This window comes from Aquarana catesbeiana, linkage group LG04, assembly GCF_042186555.1.
Source record: "Aquarana catesbeiana isolate 2022-GZ linkage group LG04, ASM4218655v1, whole genome shotgun sequence".
NCBI classification, from domain to species: domain Eukaryota; kingdom Metazoa; phylum Chordata; class Amphibia; order Anura; family Ranidae; genus Aquarana; species Aquarana catesbeiana.
The window spans coordinates 475,243,784-475,267,099 of NC_133327.1; the positions used below are offsets into that span (position 1 = coordinate 475,243,784).

The following is a 23,316-nucleotide window of genomic DNA, read 5'->3' on the forward strand; positions in this document are numbered from 1 at the left end:
AGGCCAAACCCCCATCCCCTCTGGAAGCAAACATTCCAGAGTGGGCTATTCGATGTTGCTTGTAGTTCCATGTAAAATTTAAAAGGTCATTTTGGAGTTTTGTGAAATGGGCCGATGGGATAGGTACTGGGAGAGTCAAAAAAAAGGTACAGGAGTTTAGGTAGTATGTTCATTTTGATCGAAGCGATGCAACCAAACCAAGACATTGGATAGTGTCTCCATTTGGTCAGAAGGGATCGCATGGATGCGAATAGAGGTCCAAAGTTTGCGTTATATAAGGATTCATATCGAGGCGTAAGGTGTACCCCTAAGTATTAAATGGACTGCTATTTCCATGCATATGGAAAGTTTTCCGACAGGCGATATACTTCCGCTTAATCTATCTTCAGCGGGAGAGCTTCCGATTTAGTCGGGTTAACCTTGTAGCCCGACAAGGATCCATAGTCCTGCAAAAGTTTATGGAGGTTAGGGAGAGTAGTGTGTGGCTGTGTCAGGGTCAAAAGGAAATCATCCGCAAACAGTGAAATTTTAAATTTGCGAACTCTAACCATTACACCCTTAATATTTGGGTCCCGCCGGATCTGGGCCACCAGGGGCTCGATGCACAGGGTGAAGAACAGTGGGGAGAGCGGGCAACCTTGCCTAGTTCCATTCGAAATAGGGAAAGTAGTGGTTGCCACAAAGGGTGTTTTGATAGAGGCGGTTGGGGTTGCATATAGGTGCCTAATCGCCCTGAGGAACAGCCCCCGAAAGCCCAGATGTTCAAGGGTGGAGAACATAAAAGGCCAGCTAAGCCTGTCGAAGGCTTTCTCAGCGTCCAAACTAAGCAAGAGCGCTTTGTTTTTTTTGTCTATTAATGATGTCTATTAAATTGATGGCTCTTCTAGTGTTGTCTCCTGCTTGGCGTCCCGGGACAAAGCCAACCTGATCTTTATGGATCAGGGAGGGGAGGACCTCATTTACTCGAAGGGACAATATTTTTGTAAAAATTTTCAGGTCTGAATTTAATAGGGTTATGGGCCTGTAATTCCCACACAATGTGTGGTCTTTGTCGGGTTTGGGTATAAGTGTGAGATGTGATGTCTGCATGTCTCTGGGGATTTCTTCCTTGCCCATAAATCCGGTAAATAAACGAACCATGTGCGGGAGCAGGGTAGGTAGGAATGATTTGCAGTACTCTTAAAGGAGGCCATCAGGACCTGGAGCCTTATTATTTGGGAGGTGTTTCAGAGTGTCGGAAACTTCCTCGTCAGTGATGAGGGAGTTAAGTGAGTGTAGGGCTTCTAAGTGGGTAAATTCTATGCAACTTGACCGGGGTAAAATATCAGCGGGTGTGTAGTTTAACTACGGTCTCTTTGATCGTGATAGATCGTGTGCACTTATGCATGTTGAAGACCATGTCGTACCAGTCCTCCACGGCAGTCTCCGGCTCCCATCCTAACCTGGCTATTGATTTGGCTATAGTATTGTGATTGTTGAGGTATTGATTTAAACTCGAGATAGTCCCCACAGAGGTTTTCAAATGGCGATTTAGCCAAGTCCACAACTTGGGGTAATATGCTAGAAAAAAAATGTTGAATTTGTAAGTATTTGTAGAATTCAGATCGGTGGAAGGCAGAATTCTGTTGAGGTGCTCAAAAGAGCAAAAAGATGAGCCTTGCAATAAAGAGTCTAGAGTCACTAGGCCTTGTGAGGTCCAGCTGGCAAACTCTTGGGCTGTATTGAAGGCTGGGGGGAGCTGAGGTTCGCCTAAAAATTAGGCTAAGTGTGGAAGACCAGAGAGTAATTTAAACTTCATCTTATAGAGAGACCAGAGGAACTGACTCACAATACTGTTAAGTGGTGCAGCATCCTTGGGAGAAAGAGCGTGACCAGAGGAGACCCGGGAGGTAGAATGGGAAAACTGCAACCAAATAGAGGATGGGGAGGTGTGCCATTGTGCTAGTTGTATTAGGCGTGAGGCCAGGCCAAGGCCGCCTCTTGATGTGGATCTATACATCAGCTGATAGCCCATTCGAGGCTTCTTGTTCTGCCAGATGAATATGAACAGTTCAGTCTGTATTGTCACTATCTTGGCATGGAGGACATAAAGAGGTAAAGATCTAAAGTAAAATAATAGCGTAGGGAGGATCAACATCTTTACTGCTTTATTTTGTCCTAAGAATGATATATGGTATGAGGACCACTGGGTAAGTAGTTGTCATATTATGAAAAGTTTGGGGATAATTATGTGTGTACATCAGTTCGAGGGAGGGAGCTAATCGTATTCCCAAGTATTGTAGGGTACACAAGCTCCAATTCAAATTCATCTTTGAGAGCATTCAATAAGGGCCAAAGAAAATTTAAAAAAAAAATCCCCTTCTGTTGCCTGTAAGAACAATCAAGCGGATGAACTGCCACTATAATTGTTCTTACGGTGCAAGCTGCAGGCATCATTTACATATCCCTACTCAAAGTCAAGGATGTCATATGACGGCCTATGGGCGGGAAGTGGTTAACGACTGCTCAGACTTACGACCAGCTCTCCGAAGCCGCGACTGCTCAGACTTATGACCAGCTCTCCGGAAAGAATGTCATCACTCTGCATCAGCCTTGTTCTCACTCCCGACCTGTTTTACAGGTATGTATTGTACACGGTTCTCCTAAATGCCCCTTCCAGCGTTCTTTATAGTGTACTGTTTTATGTCTCCTGTCTACTGTAGTTTTATGTTGTATGTCTTAATACTGTACTGTTTTATGTCTATATGTACTTGTACTGTACAGGTATTGCCCACACCTGCAGAAAATACTCAGAAAAAAAAGAAAATAGGATTTTTTTATAACAGCTTCCCTGTAAAATCCTTTTCTTTCGATGGACATCACGGGACACAGAGGCTCAGTAATAACTGATGGGTTATATAGGTATCGCTAAGTGATTGGACACTGGCAAACCCTAACCTGGAAGTTCAACCCCCTATATAATCCCTCCCCTCACAGGGATACCTCAGTTTTGTAGCAAAGCAATATAAGTGTATTAGAAGAGGGGCGGGACCTCTGTGTCCCGTGATGTCCATCGAAAGAAAGGATTTTTTTATAACAGCTTACCTGTAAAATCCTATTTTCTTTCTCGAACATCACTGGACACAGAGCCTCAGTAATAACTGATGGTATGCCCCAGAGCAATGTCACCTGGGGGGGGGGGGGGGGGGGACACAACCAAGTAGGGTGCAATCAGACCGGAGGACCCTGTAGCGCTGCTTGCAGCACACTACGCCCAAAGGCGATATCCTCATGCCTTCTCACATCCACCTGATAAAATCTGGTGAATGTATGGACTGAAGACCAGGTTGCAGCCTTGCAGATTTGAGCCATAGAGGCCTGGTGATGCACTGCCCAAGAAGCACCAATAGCCCTTGTGGAATGTGCCTTGATCTGAAACGGAGGAATCTTCTGTTTCAAACCATAAGCTTGAATAATCAATTGTCGAATCCATTTAGAAATGGTAGCTTTTGACGCTGCCTGTCCTCTATTGACCCTCTGGCAGCACGAACAAAACACCCGTTTTGCGAATTTGAGCAGTTGCTTCCAGATAGGCCTTGACTGCTCTTACTACATCCAAAGAATGTAGTGATCTTTCTTCCAGAGAACAGGGATCTGGAAAAAAGGAAGGCAGAACAATGTCTTGGTTTAGATGAAAATCTGAAACCACCTTCAGTAAAAAATTAGGATGAGGGCGCAATACCACTCTATCCTTATGTACAATCAAATAAGGCTCTTTACAGGAAAGAGCTGCCAATTCTGATACTCTTCTAGCAGAAGAGATGGCTACCAGAAAAATTTACTTCCTTGTGAACAAGACCAAAGGAATCTGACGTATTGGTTCAAAAGGCTGTTTCTGTAACACAGACAGAACCAAGTTCAAGTCCCAATTGTAGAAAATCAAGAATTCTATCACATATGTTCTGGAATGCCAACCCCTGGATTCACACCACGATACATAAGCTTTCCAGACTCTATGATAAATCATTCTGGAAGCTGGCTTCCTTGCATTGATCAAGGTAGATATCACAGGACCTGAAAGCCCATGACTCTTCAGAACGTGGGTTTCAATAGCCAAACCATCAAATTTAGCGCTTGTAAGGCAGGATGGAACACCAGACCTTGAGATAACAGGTCTGGGCGTACCGGTAGGGTCCACGGGGAACCCACCGTCATCCTTACTATTTCCGCATACCAAGTCCTTCTGGGCCAAGCGGGGGCCACCAGAAGTACCGACTTCCTTTCCTGCCTGATCCTGTGAAGGAGTCGTGGCAGTAGCAGAATAGGCGGGAATGCATAAATCAGTGAGAACCGATGCCACGGAATCACCAACGCATCCGTCCCGCATGCAAGAGGATCTTTTGTCCTTGCCACAAATCTGTCTATCTTTTTGTTGAATCGGGATGCAAAGAGATCTACATCTGAAACCCTTCCATCTTTGGCATATGGACCAAAAGATGTCGGGATGCAGAGAAAACTCCCCTGGAAGTAACTGCTGGCGACTTAAATAGTCCGCCTGCCAGTTCTCTATCCCTGGAATGAAAACTGCCGATATGCATGGCACATGCTTCTCTGCCCAGACGAAGATCTGGTTCACCTCTTTTTGAGCAGCTCGGCTCCTGGTGCCTCCCTGATGATTGACATAAGCCACTGCTGTGGCATTGTCGGACTGGATCCTGACCGGACAACCCTGTAGCCTGATAGTCCAGGCCTTTAGGGCTAGATATACCACACAGATCTCCAGAATGTTGATGGGTAAGGGCCTCTCGGTTTTGGACCATACCCCTTGGACCGCAGACTGTTCCAGAACTGCTCCCCAACCTGACAGACTGGCATCTGCTGTTACCACCATCCAGGTAACCGGTAGAAAGGATTTCCTCTTCTGCAGGTTTTCGGGTATTAGCCACCAATTGAGGCTCTGACGCACCGCATGAGACAGGTGCATCGGAAAGTCTAATGCCTGAACCTTCCTGTTCCAGGCCGACAGAATACTGTGTTGCAGCAGTCTTGAATGAAACTGAGCATAGGGAACTGCTTCGAATGAAGACACCATCTTTCCTAGCAGCCTCATACAAAGGCAGACAGAAAGACCCTTTTTGGTCCTGACTGCCAGAATCAGCTCCCTTAAAGCAGTGATCTTTGCCTGAGGTAGAAATATTTTCTCCTGGCTTGTATCTATGATCAGACCCAAATACTCCAGTCTTCTTACTGCTTTTAGGAAAGATCTTTCTAGGTTGATGATCCAACCTAGGTGTTCCAGATACTTGACTGTGGTCCTCAAGTTCCCGTTCAAGGAGGCTACCGACCGGTCTATCAAGAGCAGGTCGTCTAGGTATGCTATAACAGCTATACCCCAAGCCCTTAATCTGGCCAGAGGAGGAGCCAAGATCTTTGTGAACACTCGAGGTGCAGTGGCTATCCCAAAAGGCAGAGCCACAAATTGGAAATGGCGCCCTCCTATCTCGAAGCGCAGAAACTTCTGATGAGCAGGAAAAATGGGCACCAGCCAGAAATTCTCCTCCCTGCAGGATGGAGACTACTGTCCGAATTGATTCCATGCGGAAGGACTGAATCCTTAGGAATCGGTTCAGATCCCTTAAATCCAGAATGGGTCTGACATCCCCATTTGGCTTTTGGACCATAAAAAGGTTGGAATAGAAGCCCAATCCTTGATCCTTCGCGGGAACCACCATAATGACCTCCTGCGACAAAAGTCGCTCTAACGCTAGAAGGAGCGACTGCTTTATTTCTGGATCTCTGGGGACACTTGATTTGAGGAAACGAGGAGAGGGAAATTCTTGAAACTCAAGCTTGTACCCTAAGGTTACCGTGGAGATTACTCATCTGTCCTGGAAGTCCTCCTGCCAGAGCCTTGAGAACTGTAGCAGTCTTCCCCCCACTCGAGCGAGCGGGGGCGCCCCTTCATAAAGAGGTCTTAGTGTCTTGCCTAGTAGGCTTCTTCCCCCAGGACTTCTTTTGTCCCTGGGGTTGACTCTTGTTTCTTGACCCAGTGACCCAGACGGAGGAGGCCAGCGAGACTGCCTGGAGGCTGAAGCCCCTGGCACTGGGGAAAGAGTCCGTTTGAAAGAGGGACGCTTACTCTTCTTCTTAACAGGTAAGAGAGTGCTTTTCCCACAAGAGATTCTCTTGATATAGTTATCCAAGTCCTCTCCAAACAACCTTGCACCATGAAATGGAAACCCAGCCAGCAGCTTCTTACATGGTGCTTCGGCTGACCAATTTTTCAACCATAGGATTCTACTTCTATGCACCAACCCCAATGAAAGACGAGAGGTTTGCATGATAGAATCTCTGATGGCGTCAACAACATAACATAAGGCCGCTGGAAGGCTAGCCAACCCTTGGGCCTGCTGTTCAGGTAAAACTTTGATGACCTGCTTAACATGGTCTCTTAAGTATTGACAGACTCCAATCGCTGCTACTGCAGGCTGAGCCACTGAACCTGCTAAGGAGAAAACATCCTTCAATAGGGATTCCATCTTTTTATCCACAGGATCCCTGAGCATCTGAGCATTGTCTACCGGACAAGTCAGACTATTATTTACGGAGGAAATAGCTGCATCAATGGCCGGTATTCCAGACATTTTAATAAACTTTTCTTCCATAGGATAAAGTGTTGAAAACTTTTTCGGCGGAAAAAAACGTTTATCTGGGTGATCCCACTCAGAATAAAGGAGCTTTTCAAGTAAATTATGAACAGGAAAAGCATGTGCTGTTTGAGGAGGCTTCAGTGACCCTAAAGAAGAAGAGGGTTCTTTAACTGATTCAGATATAGGCAACTTAAATGTGGAGCGGACCAATCCAGTAAGGATCTGTACTAAGACTTTCTCCTCTTGGGAAGCCGAAGAGGGTCCCTCTCCGCCTGATTCCTCCGAAGAGGAATCATCCGTCCCATCCTGATCCTCTGAAAGGGATTCTTCTCCTTTATCCCAGAGCTCCTCTGCCTGAGGGTCTTGGGAAACATAGGAAGGCCTAGTGCGTTTTCTTCCACTGAGTGAAGATGTAATCACGGCCATTAATCTTTCCTCTAAACCATTAAAGGTTGAGGAAAAAACCTCCTGTGTAATGTATACAGGGGCTGAAGTGCCAAAAGCAGGTGTAGCCCCTGACCCCAACGGCTCTCCCTGGCTAGCCGTCCCTGGCCCCTTAGGGGGGGAGGATGCTGCAGAAAGGGGGTCCTCAGAACCTGAATGAGATCCCCTAGAGCCTGTATTTTGTTAATCCATGTTTAATGCCCTGAGTACTATGGCTATTTAGCTTTGATTGCTCTTCCAGCTGAAGCCGCTATCGTGGCTCGGGTTGGGTTAATTGCATCCTCTATTTAAATGTGATGTTAATGCTGGAGGATCAGCTGATGAAGGAGGCTTGGACGGGCCTTCAAAACATGTTCTGATTGGCCAGACACAGTGGTAGGTAGCTCCCAACACTGACAGCTCTGGAACACTCCTACACAGGGTTACACAGCGGGCGTCCTTCCCAGGTTCCTCGAGGCTTCAGCTTCCCACTGGCAGACGGCACTTGTGGACTATTCCACAGGGACAGCCCAGTGGCTCATCTGTAATGCTGGATCTGGAAAGCACCTACCCTCACCAGCACTATGTAAGTGCACTTTATACTGTTAACAATTTGTATTTTAATCAAATAAAATAATGCTGCACTAGGATTTGCCTGGCGCTTCTTTTCCTTTTCCCATAGTGATCGGGTCCCCTAGGCTGCGCCTGAAGCAGCCTTGCTCTCTTTGCAGTAGTAGTTTCAGACACTTAGAGTTGACAGGGGCCCTATAACTATGTTCCACTCATTTCAGGACTTTGATCGATCTTTTACAAAAACTTGTTTTTTTGTTTATTTTTTTATTCAACTTTTACATCTACAATATATTTTTATTGTTGCGATTGATGAACCAGCATACTTATGCATGTGCTTCCACTATTTTTTATAATCAGGCGTTTCAACGCTGAGCGTTACACCAGTGCTTTATGTGTGCATGTTTTTTCTAAAGAAATAGCAAGTGAATTGGAACATGCACATGCTACCATTTTAACAATCCTAAAGGATAAGGATAGAGTGAAAGAGGCAGTAAAAGCATCAACAGGTTATCAAGCCATAATAACTAGACAGCGGAAAGGCCTCATTCATGAAATGGAGAAATTGCTGGCAGTATGGATTGACGACCAAATAGAAAAAAGAATGCCAATGAGTATTTTACTCAAACCAAAGCACACAGTATTTGAGAATTTGAAAGTGCACAAAGGAGAGGAATTGACTGAAACATTTACAGCAAGCCATGGATGGTTTCAAAGGTTTTGTGGGAGATTCAATCTCCATAATCTGAGTATCAGTGGGGAGGCTGATGTGGAAGCAGCTAAAAAATTTGTGGTTGAATTTGATAAAATCATCAAAAAAGGTGGCTACTGTCCAGAGCAAATATTTAACGTGGATGAAACTGGACTTATTTGGAAAAAATGCCCGAAAGCTCCTACATACACATGGAAGATAACACAATGCCCAGTTTTAAGGCTTTTAAAGCCAGGGTCACGTTGCTGTTAGGAGGAAATTTTGCTGGGTTCAAGTTAAAGCCTCTCCTCATCAATCGTTCACAGAACCCACCATGCATTGAAGCAGATTTGTAAGCACATACTGCCTGTTTATTATTGTGCAAATAAAGCATGGATGACACAAGCTTTAGTTGGTTCATCAACTGTTTAATATCCTAGGCCAATCGTTATTGGGTGTTCCCTTTAAAATTATCCCCCTGCTTGATAATGCCCCACCCCCAGCATCTTGATGACCTACATCCAGACATACAGGTAGTGTATCTGCAAAAAAACACAACTGCTATCCTACAACCCAAGAATCAGGTTGCAATAGCAACATTCAAGGCCTACTAGTTGCACACCACCTTTTCCAAAGCTGTAGCAGCAACTGAAAATTATGAAGTTACCCTTCGTGATTTTTGCACTGCATAAAAAACATTGCATCAGCTTGGGAGGGAGTAACAGAAAAGTATGCAGGGAAAATGGAAAAAATGCTTAAAGCGTTTTGTGAACAATAGCTTAGAGTTTGATGAAACAGATGTTGAAGTTATAAATCAAAAAAAGGTGTGCAACTTGCTAACATGCTTGACTTAGATGTTGAAGTGACAGATATTAAAGAATTTCTGGAATTTGTTGAGGGAGAGCTAAGTAATGAAGATTCAATAGAATTGGAAGCACAGCAGCACTTAGAACAGGAAGGGGAAGAAAAGGAGGAAACAATGGAAGAAGTACAAAAGACGTTCACAATCAGGGGGTTAGCAGGCATGTTCTCAAAAGTGAATGGAGCTTTATTACAATTAGAGAGTATGGACCCAAATAATAAAAGGTTCTCTAAAGTAGAACAGCAGATGAAGGAACTTATGCAATGTTCTCATTGAAATTTATGATGAAAAAAAGAAAATTACAAATTCTTAACTAAAGTCTTCTTGCAAGCTACCCCTACCAGTTCCATCATTTCCTTGTCTTCTGCCTCATCTACAACTCCCGATGACCCTGCTGGTAACTCCAATGACGACACTGATGACCCTGCTGGTAACTCCAATGACACTGATGGACCCATTGAAGGATTTAATGACTAAAATGTCTACTGTATATGTTTACGTTTTGGGCACTGTACATCTTCGTATCCTGTACAGTATTTGTTTATATTTTTGTATTCTGTACTTATGCAAATTAACAACTTCCTGACCAGCTGCCGCCATACTGCAGCAGGTTGGCACAGCTGTGCGAGCCATCGTAGCTGTACGTCGGCTCTTTAAGATGCTATAGCAGGCGCGCACCCGCAGCGTGTCCCCGGAGCCGGGCATCCGCGATCGCTCATGACAGAGCGAGAACCGGGATCTGTGTGTGTAAACACACAAATCCTGGTTCTGTCAGGGGAGAGGAGAGAGATTGTGTTGTTGTTGTTGTGAACAAACAACAATCTCTCTCCTCCTCTAGTCAGCCACATCCCCCCCCAGTTAGAAACACACATAGGGAACTAAGTTAACCCCCTTGATTGCCCCCTAGTGTTAACCCCTTCCCTGCCAGTGACATTTATAAGTAATCAGTGGCTATTTTTAGCTCTGATCACTGTATAAATGTCAATGGTCCCAAAAAGGTGTCAAAAGTGTCCGATGTGTCTGCCGAAATCCCGATAAAAATAGCTGATCACCGCCATGACTATTAAAAATAATAATAATAATGCCATAAATCTATACCCTATTTTGTAGATGCTATAACTTTACCAAAAATATGTAGAGGAATACATATCGGCCTAAACTAATGAAGAAATTTTTATTTTTTGGGATATTTATAATAGCAAAAAATACAAAATATTGTGTTTTTTAAAATTGTCGCTTTTTTGTTTGTTTATAGAGCAAAAAATAAAAACCGCAGAGGTGAACAAATACCATCAAAAGAAAGCTCAATTTGTGGGGGGAAAAAGGACATACAATTTTGTTTGGGTACAATGTCGCACAACCGCGCAATTGTCAGTCAAAGCGACGCAGTGCTGTACCACAAAAAATATCCTGGTCAGGAAGGGGGCAAATCCTTCCGTGTCTGAAGTGGTTAAAACAATGTTCTTGCATAAAAGTTTTGTGTTTGACCTTTTTTTTTTTCATAATACAGTACAGTAGTTAAGAATGCTTAAAATATTGATTACATGTGGCTCCTCCTTTAATTCATTTAACTACCTGGTCGCTGGAACGGAATCTGGTTGTTAAGTGAGGAGTACCTGTATAGCAGTGTCAATTTGCTGTCCCCTCAAAATAATTCACACAGCCATTAATGTCTAAACCACTGACAAAAATAGGATTTTTATAACAGCTTACCTTTAGAATCCTTTTCTTGGAGTACATCATGGGACAGAGGTCTCTCCCCTCTTTTTGGGATTTAAGTATATTGCTTTGCTACAAAAATGGATGTGCTCCTGGGAGGAGGAGGGATTATATAGGGAGAGAACTTCTTGGCTTGGGTATACCAGTGTTCATCACTTGAAGGTGGCCTATAACCCATTAAGTAATTACTGAAGGTTTGGTGTCCCATGATGTACTCCAACTAAAGGTTTTTACAGGTAAGCTGTAAAAATCCTATTTTTTCTTTATCGTACATCATGGGACACAGAGCCTTAAGTAATTACTATGGGACGTCCCATAGCAATGATACTTGAGGGGAGGGAGACACAACCCAGGGGGTACCCCCCAGACTTGAGGACCTATACTGCTGCCTGCAGCACTGCGCCCGAAGGCGATATCCTCATACCTCCTTACATCCACCTGATAAAATTTTGTGAATGTATGCACTGAAGACCAAGTTACAGCCTTACAGATCTGAGCCAAGGAAGCCTGATGACGCACTGCCCAAGAAGCACTAACCACCCTGGTATAGTGCGCCTTAACTTGAAAAGGGGGAATCTTACCCCTTAAATCATAAGTTTGAACTATCCCTTGCCGAATCCACTTAGCGACAGTGGATTTTGACGCTGCCTGTCCTCTTTTAGGACCCTCTGGCAGAATAAATAAGACATCAGTCTTATGAATCTGAACAGTTGCCTTTAACCGCTTCCGGACCAGCTGCCGCAGTTTTACTGTGCCAGTCTGGCTCCCCTGCGCGAAATCACGTTACTGTATGTGACCCCGCAGGGTTCGGATAGCAGGCGTGCGCCCGCTGCACAGTGGGGTTGCCGATGCTTATGCCCGACGGTCGCGATGACTGCCGGCCACAAGCGATCGTGACCAGGAGACACAGAACAGGGACGAGTGTCCCCCCCCCTTCAGTTAGAATCACCTCCCAGGGAACATAGTTAACCCCTTCACTGTCCCCTAGTGTCAACCCCTTCACTGCCAGTGACATTTTTACAGTAATCAATGCATTTTTAATCTCGCTGATCGCTGTATTAATGTCAATGGTTCCAAAAATGTGTTAAAATTGTCCGAAGTGTCCGTCATAATGTCGCAGTAATGATAAAATTAGCAGATCGCGGCCATTACTATTAAAAGAAAAACAATAAAAATGCTATAAAGCTATCCCCTATTTTGTACACGCTATAACTTATGCGCAAACCAATATATGATTATTGCGATTTTTTTTTTAACCAAAAATATATAGAAGAATATATATCCGCCTAAACTGAGGAAAAAAAATTTTTTTTTATATATTTTTGGGGGATATTTATTATAGCAAAAAGTAAAAAAATAGTGTTTTTTTTTTAATTGCCGCTTTTTGATTATAGCGGGAAAAAAAAAAAAATGCAGAGGTAATCAAATACCACCAAAAGAAAACTATATTTGTGGGGGGAAAAAAAGGACATCAAATTTGTTTGGGTACAACTTTGCATGACCGCGCAATTGTCAGTTAAAGCGACATAGTGCCGATTCGCAAAAAGTGCTCTGGTCAGGAAAGGGATAAATTCTTCCAGGGCTGAAGTGGTTAAATAGATTTTCACTGCTCTCACTACATTAAGACAACGTAGTGACTTTTCTTCCCTGGAACATGGTTTTGGAAAAAATTATGGCAGGATAATATCTTGGTTCAGGTGGAAAAAATCTGGACGAGGGCGTAACATCACTCTGTCCTCATGAAAAATCAAATATGGCTCTTTAAAAATAAGAGCAGCCAATTCTGAAACCCTCTTTGCGGAGGATATAGCAACCAAAAAATACCAACTTCCTTGTCAGAAGGACTAAGGAAATATGTTGTATTGGTTCAAATGGCTGTTTTTGTAACACAGACAAAACTAAAAGTTCAAGTCCCAAGGGTTCAAGGGAGGTTTGACGGGCGGATTAAGCCGCATCCCCCCTTGCATAAAACCCCGGACTAAAGAATGTGTAGCAAGTGGTCTTTGAAATAAGACCGATAAAGCTGAGACTTGGCCTTTAATAGTACTCAAGGCCAATTTCATTTCTACCCCTAATTGTAGAAAGGCAAGAATTCTGCCTATGATATATCTCCGAGGGTGCCAAACCTTGGATTCACACCAGGAAACAGAAGTCCTCCAGACTGCATAATATATAGTTCTGGAAGCTCGCTTCCTTGCATTAATCAGGGTAGAGATAACTGACCCAGAAAGCCCACGTTTCTTCAGAATGTGGGTTTCAATAGCCAAGCCTTTAAATTTAGAGACTAAGGAAGGATGGGATATCGGTCCCTGTGAGAGCAGATCTGGCCATAGTTGGAGGGACCATGGGCCCTCCACTGCCATCTTTACGATTTCTGCATACCATAACCTTCTGGGCCATTCTGGTGCCACCAGAATTACCGGCTTTCTTTCCAGTTTGATCCTGCAAAGAAGTTGAGGCAGCAACTGAATAGGGGGGAAAACATAGATCAGTGAGAACTGATCACGGGGGTCACCAACGCATCCGTTCCACATGCGAGTGGATCCCTTGTTCTGGCTACAAAGTTGACTAACTTCATGTTGAACTTGGACGCTAGAAGATCTACGTCCGGAGTGCCCGAAATGTCGGGTTGAAGAGAAAATTCCCCTGGGAATAACTGCTGGTGACTCAAGTAGTCCGCCTGCCAATTCTCTACTCCCGGAATGAAGACTGCCGATATGCATGGAACATTCCTTTCTGCCCAAGTTAGAATAAGGTTCACCTCTCTCTGCGCTAAGATACTTTTGGTGCCCCCTTGGTGATTGATATAGGCAACAGCTGTGGCATTGTTGGATTGAATCCTGACAGGACAATCCTATAACCTGAAAGTCCAGGCCTTTAGAGCCAGACACACTGCCCAAATCTCTAGGATATTGATGGGAAAGGTTCTTTCGGTTCTTGACCACTGTCCCAGGACAGTTGTCTTTTCTAGTACTGCTCCCCAGCCTGAAAGGCTGGCATCCGTCATTACCGCTTTCCAGCTGACTGGTCTGAAGGATTTTCCTTTCAGCAGATTCTGGGTTAGTAACCACCATGTGAGGCTTTGGGACACTCTTAGGGACAGCCGCATTGGCAAGTCTAAAGCTTCAATTCTTTTGTTCCAAGTAGACAGGATACTGTTTTGCAACAGTCTTGAATAGAACTGGGAATAGGGAACTGCTTCGAATGAAGCCACCATGGTTTCTAGCAACCTCAAGGAGAATGGAGGGATCGCCTTTTGACCTGACCATCTACACCAGCTCTCTTATGGGGTTGATCTGTGCCTGAGGCAAGAACACCTTTTCCTGGGCTGTGTCTATGATCAGACCCAAGTACTCCAGCCTTTTTAGCGGTATTAAGGAAAATTTCTCTAGGTTGAGAATCCAACCCAAACTTTCCAGTTTACAACCTAACTGATGGTAATGCCTACGCTTTGCTCCAAACGAGCCAACTGGTCTATTAGCAATAGATTGTCTAGGTACGCCATTACTGTCATGCCCTGTGCCCTTAACCTGAGTAGAGGTGTGGCAAGCACTTTTGTGAACAACCGGGGTGCTGCAGCTAGCCCTAAGGGCAGGGCTACAAACTGGAAATGCTGCTGTTCTAACTCGTACCGCAGAAATTTTTGGTGAGCAGGAAAAATAGGAAGATGCAGATATGCCTTCCTGATGTTGATAGATGCTAGAAGTTCTCCTCCAAGAAGCATATAAACTACTGACCTGATCGTCCCCATGCAAAAGGAGCGGATCTTCAGGAATTGATTTCGATTTTTTAGATCCAGAATGGGTCTGACATCTCCATTTGGTTTCGGTACCATAAAAAGGTTTGAATAAAACCCCAAACCTTGCTCCTTTGCGGGGATCTGTATGATCACCCCTTGAGAAATTAATCAGTCTTGTGCCTGAAACATATTATCTTTTCTCTGGATCTCTGGGAACGCTTGACCTCAGGAAACGAGACAGTGGAAAACCACGAAATTCCAGCTTGTACCCCAGCGGTACCGTGGAGATAACCCATCTGTCCTGAATTTCCTCTTTCCAGACTTCTGAAAACTTGCCTCTTCATGAGGCTTTAGGATTCTGCTTTGCAGGTTTCTGATCCCAGGACTTCTTTTGAGCCTGGGTCTGACCCTGAGATTTTTCTCTAGAGTCTGACAGTGGAGGCCGTCGCCACTGCCTAGAGGTGGAACCCTCTGACACAGGGGAAAGAGCCTGTTTAAATGAAGGGCATTTATACTTTCTTTTGACTGGCAAAAGAGTACTGGGGAACCCAGTTAGGAGATTTTTACATGGTGCTTCAGCTGACCAATTTTTTAACTACAGGATTCCACACATATGCACAAGCGCAAGGTGGGACGACTGGTGAATAGAATCTTTAAATGGCATCTATGGCAAAGCATAATGCTTTTGGTAGTTCAGCCAAATCCCGAGTTTGTTGTGCAGGATGTTCTCTAAGGGCCTGTTTAAATTGGTCCTTTAGGGATTGACAGACGCCTATTGCAGCGACTGCAGGCTGAGTAACGGCATCTGCCATGGAAAAAGTAGATTTTAAAAGGGATTCCAACTTTTTATCTGTTGGATCCTTAAGCATTTGTGCATTGTCTTTAGGACAAGTTAGGCCTTTATTCATACTGGAAATCACAGCGTCAACTGCTGATACTTTCCATTTTTTGGAGAATTTCTCCTCCGGGGATAGAGAATTGAAAATCTCTTAGGAGGGAGAAAATGCTTACCCGGGTGATCCCATTCAGGAAAGATAAGCTGTTCTAGTAATGCATGTGCATGGAAAGGTTGAGAAGGTTTTAAGGAATTCAAGGAAGAAACTGAGCTTTCAGGAGACTCCGATAGGGGTAGCATGAAAGTAGAACGAACCATCTCCGTAAGAGATTGTAGCAGCAGTTTCTCAGATTGAGAGGCTGAAAAGGTTCATCTACCGTTGTTTCCTCCACAGAGGAATCATCGGCTAGTTTTTCCTCCTGATCGACTGAGAGTAACACCTCATCCTGTGCCCACTGTTCCCTTTGCAAAGGTTCTGAAGTGGGGGAGGGGGATATAGCACGCTTCCTATCAATTTGAATGGAGGATGCGATTAAAGCCGCTAATCTTTCTTTCAGACCCTGCAGGGTGGAGGAAAGGACATCTTCAGTCACTTATACAGGGGCTGAGTTGTGAGAAGCAGTTGCACCATCAATTCGTTCCAATGGTTCACCCTGGCTTGCCATAGCTGGTAATTCAGGCAAGGATGACAGCGTGGAAATGCGACTCGAGATCCTAATGCCTGGGGGTAAAACCTTTAGTACTTTTTTGGTCTTTGTGGTGTCTTTTTTGGTAGGCATAGTCCTAAGCACAAAAACAGAGGCACTATACAATTGCACTTAATCGCTGAACATAGTCATGACATTTAAAACCGCTATAAAGTTCAGCCTAGTGCTAGGAAAAAAGTGTCCTTCCTGTATCAGGAATGCCAGCTTGCAACCCTCCTGTGTCCCTGTGTCCAGGCTGTTTGTTTCCTCCTCGTCAGCCGAGGAGAGACTGTCACAGCTGTAGTTTTATCTGTTTATGCCTGCCGTGGGCCCTTGTGGATGTTCACGGCACCGCGCTTAGGCCCTGCCCCCTCCGAAAAAGATTCTGCCCCTTTTTACATTTGAAAATGTTCCTGCACTTGTGCGCGTTGGGGGAGAGGCAGAGACCCATTTGTAGCAGGCACACACAACAGTAACAGTAGTCAACAGTTAACATTAGCAGTACCAGCGGGAGCTCCGCACCCCCCTGCGGCGGGGTGGGGGGGGTTAATGTAAGAGGGGTACACCGCTAATGACCCAATAACCCTCTGGTCCCATCAGGGAGGAGAATAAAATAACATTGGGCAGATTTCTTTTACCTGAGAGGAATCCCCCTGCACGTGCTGCTGCAGCCATACACAGACTGACTGAGCTTTACAGTGAAGACAACACAGTAAGGTTTGTGCATAGGACTCCCTCTAGTGGAGAATTAAGGCATGACAACATTTTTTTTCCTAATGGTGGAATACATAGATGTTTTTAGTACCCAAGTTTCTTCCCTTACCTTATCTCTGCTGCAGGATTTGCTGAATTAACAGACAATCCAACCTTCACCTATCACGGGGGGCCGCGTTTAGCAAACCTTCAGAGACTGGGTCCCTAAAACGGGGTTCCAACTCCCTTGGACCTGTAAAGCACCCCACCAGGAAAGCTTTAGGTAATGTAGCAAGATCTAAGCCCTGGGTTCCTGGGGTCCAGCCCTACAAAGAGGTGTTACAGGCAAAACCTTGTGCTTTGGATACGAGGCCCCAGGTACCATCCTTTTAGGCCTCAATGGCACTTTGAATGGATCTGGTCTATGGAGGCTATTTAAATCCAGCATGGATCCCTCCTGGAGCTCCTCAGAGCACATCTTCCCTCATGACCAACACCATAGACACTGGCGAAAAAACTGATGTGCTCCTGGAAGGAGGAGGGGTCATATAGGGAGTGAATTAAGGCACTGTGTCCCATGACGTACGATAAAGAAAACGAGCACACTCCTAAGTGAAAATGTCCAAATTGGGCGCAAAATGTCAATATTTTGTGTGGCCACTATTCTTTTCCAGCACTGCCTTAACCCTCTTGGGCATGGAGCTCACTAGAGCTTCACAGGTTGCCACTGGAGTCCTTGCGCTCCTCCACCTTCTGTTTGAAGATGCCCTGCAGATACTCAATAGGGTTTAGGTCTGGAGACATGCTTAGCCAGTCCATCACCTTTACCCTCAGCTTCTTTAGCAAGGCAGTGGTCTTCTTGGAGTTTGCTGGCTTTGTGCATCATCTTTAGAAGAGGCTTCCTTTTGGGATGACAGCCATGCAGACCAATTTGATGCAGTGTGCAGCGTATGGTCTGAGCACTGAAAGGCTGACCCCCCCCCACCCCATCAACCTTTGAAGCAATGCTGGCAGCACTCATGCATCTATTTCCCAAAGACAACCTCTGGATATGACGCTGAGCATGTGCATTCAACTTCTTTGGTCGACCATGGCAAGGCCTGTTCTAAGTGGAACCTGTCCTGTTAAACTGCTGTATGGTCTTGGCCACAGTGCTGCAGCTCAGTTTCAGGGTTTTGGAAATCGTATAGCCTAGGCCACCTTTATGTAGAGCAACAATTTTTTTTTTCAGATCCTCAGAGAATTTTTTGCCATGAGGTGCCATGTTGAACTTTCAGTGACTAGTATGAGTGAGAGTGATAACACCTAATTTAACATGCCTGCTCCCCATTCACATCTGAGACCTTGTAACACTAACGAGTCACATGACACAAGGGATAAAAAATGGCTAACTGGGACAATTTGGACATTTTCACTTAAGGGTGTACTCACTTTTGTTGCCAGCGGTTTAGACATAAATGGCTCTGAGTTGAGTTATTTTGAGGGGACATCAAATTTACACTGTTATACAAGCTGTAAAGTCACTACTATACATTGTAGCAAAGTGTCATTTCTTCAGTGTTGTCACATGAAAAGATATAATAAAATATTTACAAAAATGTGAGGGGTGTACTCACTTTTGTGAGATACTGTATATACAAACACACACACACAGTGCTCTGCATAAAGGAGTACACGCCAACAGATTTGTCAGAAAACCTTTACTTTCCTTTCAGAATCAACATTTTCTATGGGACACTGTACTACAAAATACTCCCACAAATGTGGGCCATTGATTTCAGCCAAGGTTTGTTAATTTGCCCACACAAAAAAGTTTATATCCTAACAAATTCAATCAAGGCCATGTTGCAAAAATGAATACACCCTATAGAATCTCATAGAATGTAAATTTTAGACAACAAAATCCTAATTAACAAGAATTCAACTATAGGCGAGTCTTATTATTCATTAATTAGGTTTCAAGCAGACAGTGGATTATAAAAAGGGTGTTACATACAGAAAACCCCTTCCCATTCCATGCTATCAGCAGTGGCACCACATGGAAGAGAAATGTCAAGGCCTGAGAAAGAAAATAATTTATTTACACAAAAAAGGTGAAAGCTACAAGAAGATTAGCAAAGCATTACTTATCAGCCAGAGTACTGTAGCAAATGTGATACAAAAAATTAACAAAGATGGAACTGCAACCCTCTCACAGATGCCCAGGCCATGCATTGAAGTTAACACCTCGACAGGAGCGTCTTCTGATAAGGGTTGAAGAAAATTGCCATGCAAGTTCACTGTAGTTAGCTAAAGAAGCAGAAAGATAAACTGGGCTAATTGTTTCCTGTGACAATACTGTGTACACTGCAGAGGAATGACATGCATGGGTGTCGTCCACGAAGGAAGCCTCTCCTAAAGCCCATGCGCAAAAAAGCCTAGAATTTCTCAGGGCACATGCTGAAAAAGAAGATGACTACTGAGACTCTGTACTCTGGATTGAGGAGACCAAGATCAATGTTTTTGGAATGGATGGCTTCAAAACTGTATGGCATTGCAAAGGTGAGGAGTGCAAAGAAAAATGCATGGTGCCTACAGTGAAACATGGTGGTGGCAGTGTCCTTCTGTGGGACTGCACGAGTGATGCTGGTGTCGGGGGGCTGCATTTCATTGATGGAATCATTAATTCACAGATGTACTGCTCTATATTAAAAGAGAAGATACTACCATCACTCCATGCCCTTGGTTGTCGTGCACTTTTCCCAACATGACAATGATCCAAAACACACATCTAAGGCTCTTACAAATCATGGAGATCATACAAATACTAGATGAAGTCGTTTTTGTTGTGGGGTGTATTCATTTTTGCATCAATTAATGTGAATAAAATTGAAGATTTTGTAATCCAAGTTATAAAATAAACCTTACTTTCATGTAATAAGGTAAACAAATGTTCTATAAAACTCAGTTTTGTCAAAATTTTTCTTCTCTTGTGTTCATTGAGATATTGATAAAAATCTTAATTTTCAAAAAGGGTGTACAAGTGTACGCTGAGCACTGTATATACACATACAAGGGTCAAATTCAGACAAGAGTCAATTAACTTGCTTAGCATTTCTTTGGCATGTGGAAGTAAGCCCAAGCAGTCATGGGGAGAACATGCAAACTCCATGCAGGTAGTGTGATTGTTGGGATTCAAAATGACTACTGCTTTCAGGCAGATGTGCTAGCCACTGTTGTTCTGCAACATTATAATTATTTACATTTCTTGAACACTAATTTAACATAAAAAACTCACCCAAATGGCATCAGAAATGTTTTCGTTAATCAGCTGTCTGCAGTCCCAACTTTGAATATGACATTCAGCGTTATCATCAATTTCCCATTTCTCAATTCTATTATTCGTGAGAGTGTAAAAGCAATCTCCTTTATCCCACAGAACACTGCAAAGCTAAAAACACATTGTTACTGCACAACTAAAAAAAGCCAATCTAAAAGAAAATTTCATGAAAGAATTATGCATTTTACCACTGCTGACCTCTTTTGAGATGGCTAGTTCCCTGACTTTCAATCTGATGCTTTGGCTTCAACACATTCTGATTCACTGACCCAGAACAAGTACTTTGTTACCTTGCAAGCTGCTGAAATTTTATGACAGCTCTGATTGCCAGACTAAGGGTCCATACACACTGGTTTCAAAATTGCTGATTCTACTGGAGTTTTGTATTGAGCCTGTAGAAGCAGCTCAACGTTATCCTTTGAACCTTCCAGCTTGATATTTGTTAAAGGCCATATTAGTTTCTTTAAAATTACTTTATATGTCACGCTTTAGCAATAACCTGGGCGATGCCTTTAATATGCTCTTAAAGCACTCCCATTTTTCCTCCAGTGTTCAATATTTCTAGGATTTGGTCCCATTTAATATCTTGTAATATGGAGTGCAGTTTAGAAAAGTTGGCCCTTTTGAAATTTAGTGTTCTTGTACTACCTTCATGCCTCCTTTTCCTATGATTTATGCTAAATGTAATTATACTGTGATCGCTAGTTCAAGTTGTCCCATATTTCCACATCTGCGACCAGATCTGAATCATTTGTAGTTAAAAGATCTAGCAATGCATTCTATTTGGAAAATCCACCAATTGGGACATGAAGTTGTCCTTTCAGACATTTAACAAATTATGGGCTTTTAATGAGTGAGCGGTCCCTTCTGCCCAGTCAATATCTGGATACTTGAGTACCACCATTATGATGACATTGCCCTGTCTCCCTGCCATTTCTGATAGGAGATCCAACTCCTCCTCTTCCTTCAGGTAGGGGGCCTGAAATATACCCCCACTATTCTTTTCCCACTTGCTTCTTCCCTTTGGAGTTCCACCCACATGGATTCCACCTCCCTGTTGCACCTTTTGCAATGTCATTCCTCTTTCACCTGTAAATCATTCTCGATATATAGACACAACCCTCCCCCTCTTCTACCCTCCCTGTCTCTCCGACACAAGAAATACCCCTGGATAGTTGCCAGCCAGTGAGTTGTCAAACCAAGTTTATGATATTTCCACAAAGTCAAAATCCTTCTTGTGTTACAGCAGCTCCAGTTCCTCCATTTTGTTAGCTGGCTCCTTGCATTTGTGTACATGCCTCTCAGGTTTGTACGAGCGCACATTCATTTTGTCCTTCGGTTTTCTGAAGCTGCAATTTTGATTTGCCAACTTATTTACCCAGGGTTTAGGTATTATGGTATATTAATCGCTAGTGCCTTCATTAGAACCCTCTGTCCTTTGTTCACTGCTGGCTATTGCTTCCTCTGAAACCCCCACCCCAGTTTAAAAGCCCCACCATCTTTTTAGCCATACTGTCCCCCCCAACATAACTGCACCCTCCCCATCCCTACCAAAGAGCCAGTAACTGACTAAAAAGGCGGCCCAGTTCTCCAGGAACTGGAAACCCTCCTTCCAACACCAATTCCTCAGTCACTTGTTAAGGTCCCCAAGCTCCTGCTGCAGCTCTGGTGTTGCTTGAGGCACAGGTAGTATTTCTGAGAAAACCACCTCCTCTTCAATGTAGCCCCTAAGACACTGAATTTTTTTTATTTATTTTTTTTAGGATGCTTCACCTTCCTCTAGCTTTGTTGTTGGCACCTTGGTGTACCATGACAGTTGGGTCCTCGCCAGCCCCACCCAACAATCTGTCCATCCGATCCACAATTTTTATGATTGATAACTTGATTGACTCAGTGGTGTGGTGGAGTTCCATTTATATGTTATGTTGGCTTTAGCAGCCAAAAAAAAATATGATGGATGCTGCAAAAACAAACATCAAAAAAGACTAGAAGAGAATCTTTATTGTGGTCAAATTAATGCCATGTTGAGCGTGTTATGGGGCCTTATGCAGAGGATTTTTTAATGTGCATCAATAATCAGCCTGGATGATGAACTTCATCTCTATTTGAAGGAACTAGTAGTTGACAGAAGAAGTGGTGATCCTCTTCAGTGGTGGAAAGAAAATGAGTCGCGCTACAAAAAAAACTTGCCTCTCATGCTAGAAGATACCTCTCTGCTCCTCCTTCTGTACCAAGTGAGTGTGTTTTCAGTGAAGTGGCAGCGATTTATGAATTAAAAAAAATAAAACCTGTTTCACAGGTGAACATGCTGAAATGCTATGCCTTTTGCACTTGGTTATTGAAGAAAGTGTAGTGTCAGTGTCTCCTGTCCACTGTCTAGCTTTTTGCACTGCAGTCGTGATTTAAATTTAATCAGTGCAGTGCAATGCACTAGTAACAGTTAGGCTACTTTCACACTGAGGTGCTTTACAGGCACTATAGCGCTAAAAATAGCGCCTGCAAAGCGCCTCTCTTCTCACTCCAGTGTGAAAGCCTGATTGCTTTCACACTGGAGCAGTGTGCTTGCAGGTTGTTAAAAAAAAAAGTCCTGCAAGCAGCATCTTTGAGGGGCTTTAGGAGCGGTGTATACACCGCTCCTAAAGCGCCCTTGCCCATTGAAATCAATGGGAGGCAGCGGCGTGGAAGCACCTGCAAAGCGCCTCGACAGCAGTACTTTGCAGGCACTTTTACACCTTTATTCAGCCGCTAGCAGGGATTCAAAAATTAAAGGTGCTTTACCGCCGACGCCCCCCACGCCTCAGTGTGAAAGTGCCCTTATACTTTTTCTGTTTTTGGAACCCATTTAAGAAGTTAATGTTTTTCAAGCATTTTATTTTCCCCAGTGATTTACTTTTAGACCATGGTCATCACACCATGGTGCACTGCTGACAGAGATGTCAATTTTGAAATGTGTGTTTTTTTTCCCATTAGTTTTCATGTGAAGAATGAGCCTTTAATGTTTATGGTTCAATTAGATTTTTATTAAATTTTTCAACAAATATATAAGACAAAGTAACAAAGAAAAAGTATGAACAATGCCAGTAACCTGACATCAGGTAGCCTTTAATGTTTAATTTGAATAAACATTAACATGTTCAGTTTATACCAGAT

At 43.7% G+C, this 23,316-nt stretch overlaps 1 protein-coding gene across 1 annotated transcript in view; it reads right to left on the reverse strand.

The window, feature by feature from the left end:
• The window catches only part of NUP133 (nucleoporin 133), a 1,112,480-nt gene that overhangs the window by 864,291 nt on the left and 224,873 nt on the right, over positions 1 to 23,316 (reverse strand). Inside the window, 1 exon segment of the mRNA XM_073627602.1 lies at positions 20,125 to 20,277. Coding sequence (XP_073483703.1) covers positions 20,125 to 20,277 — 153 coding nt within the window.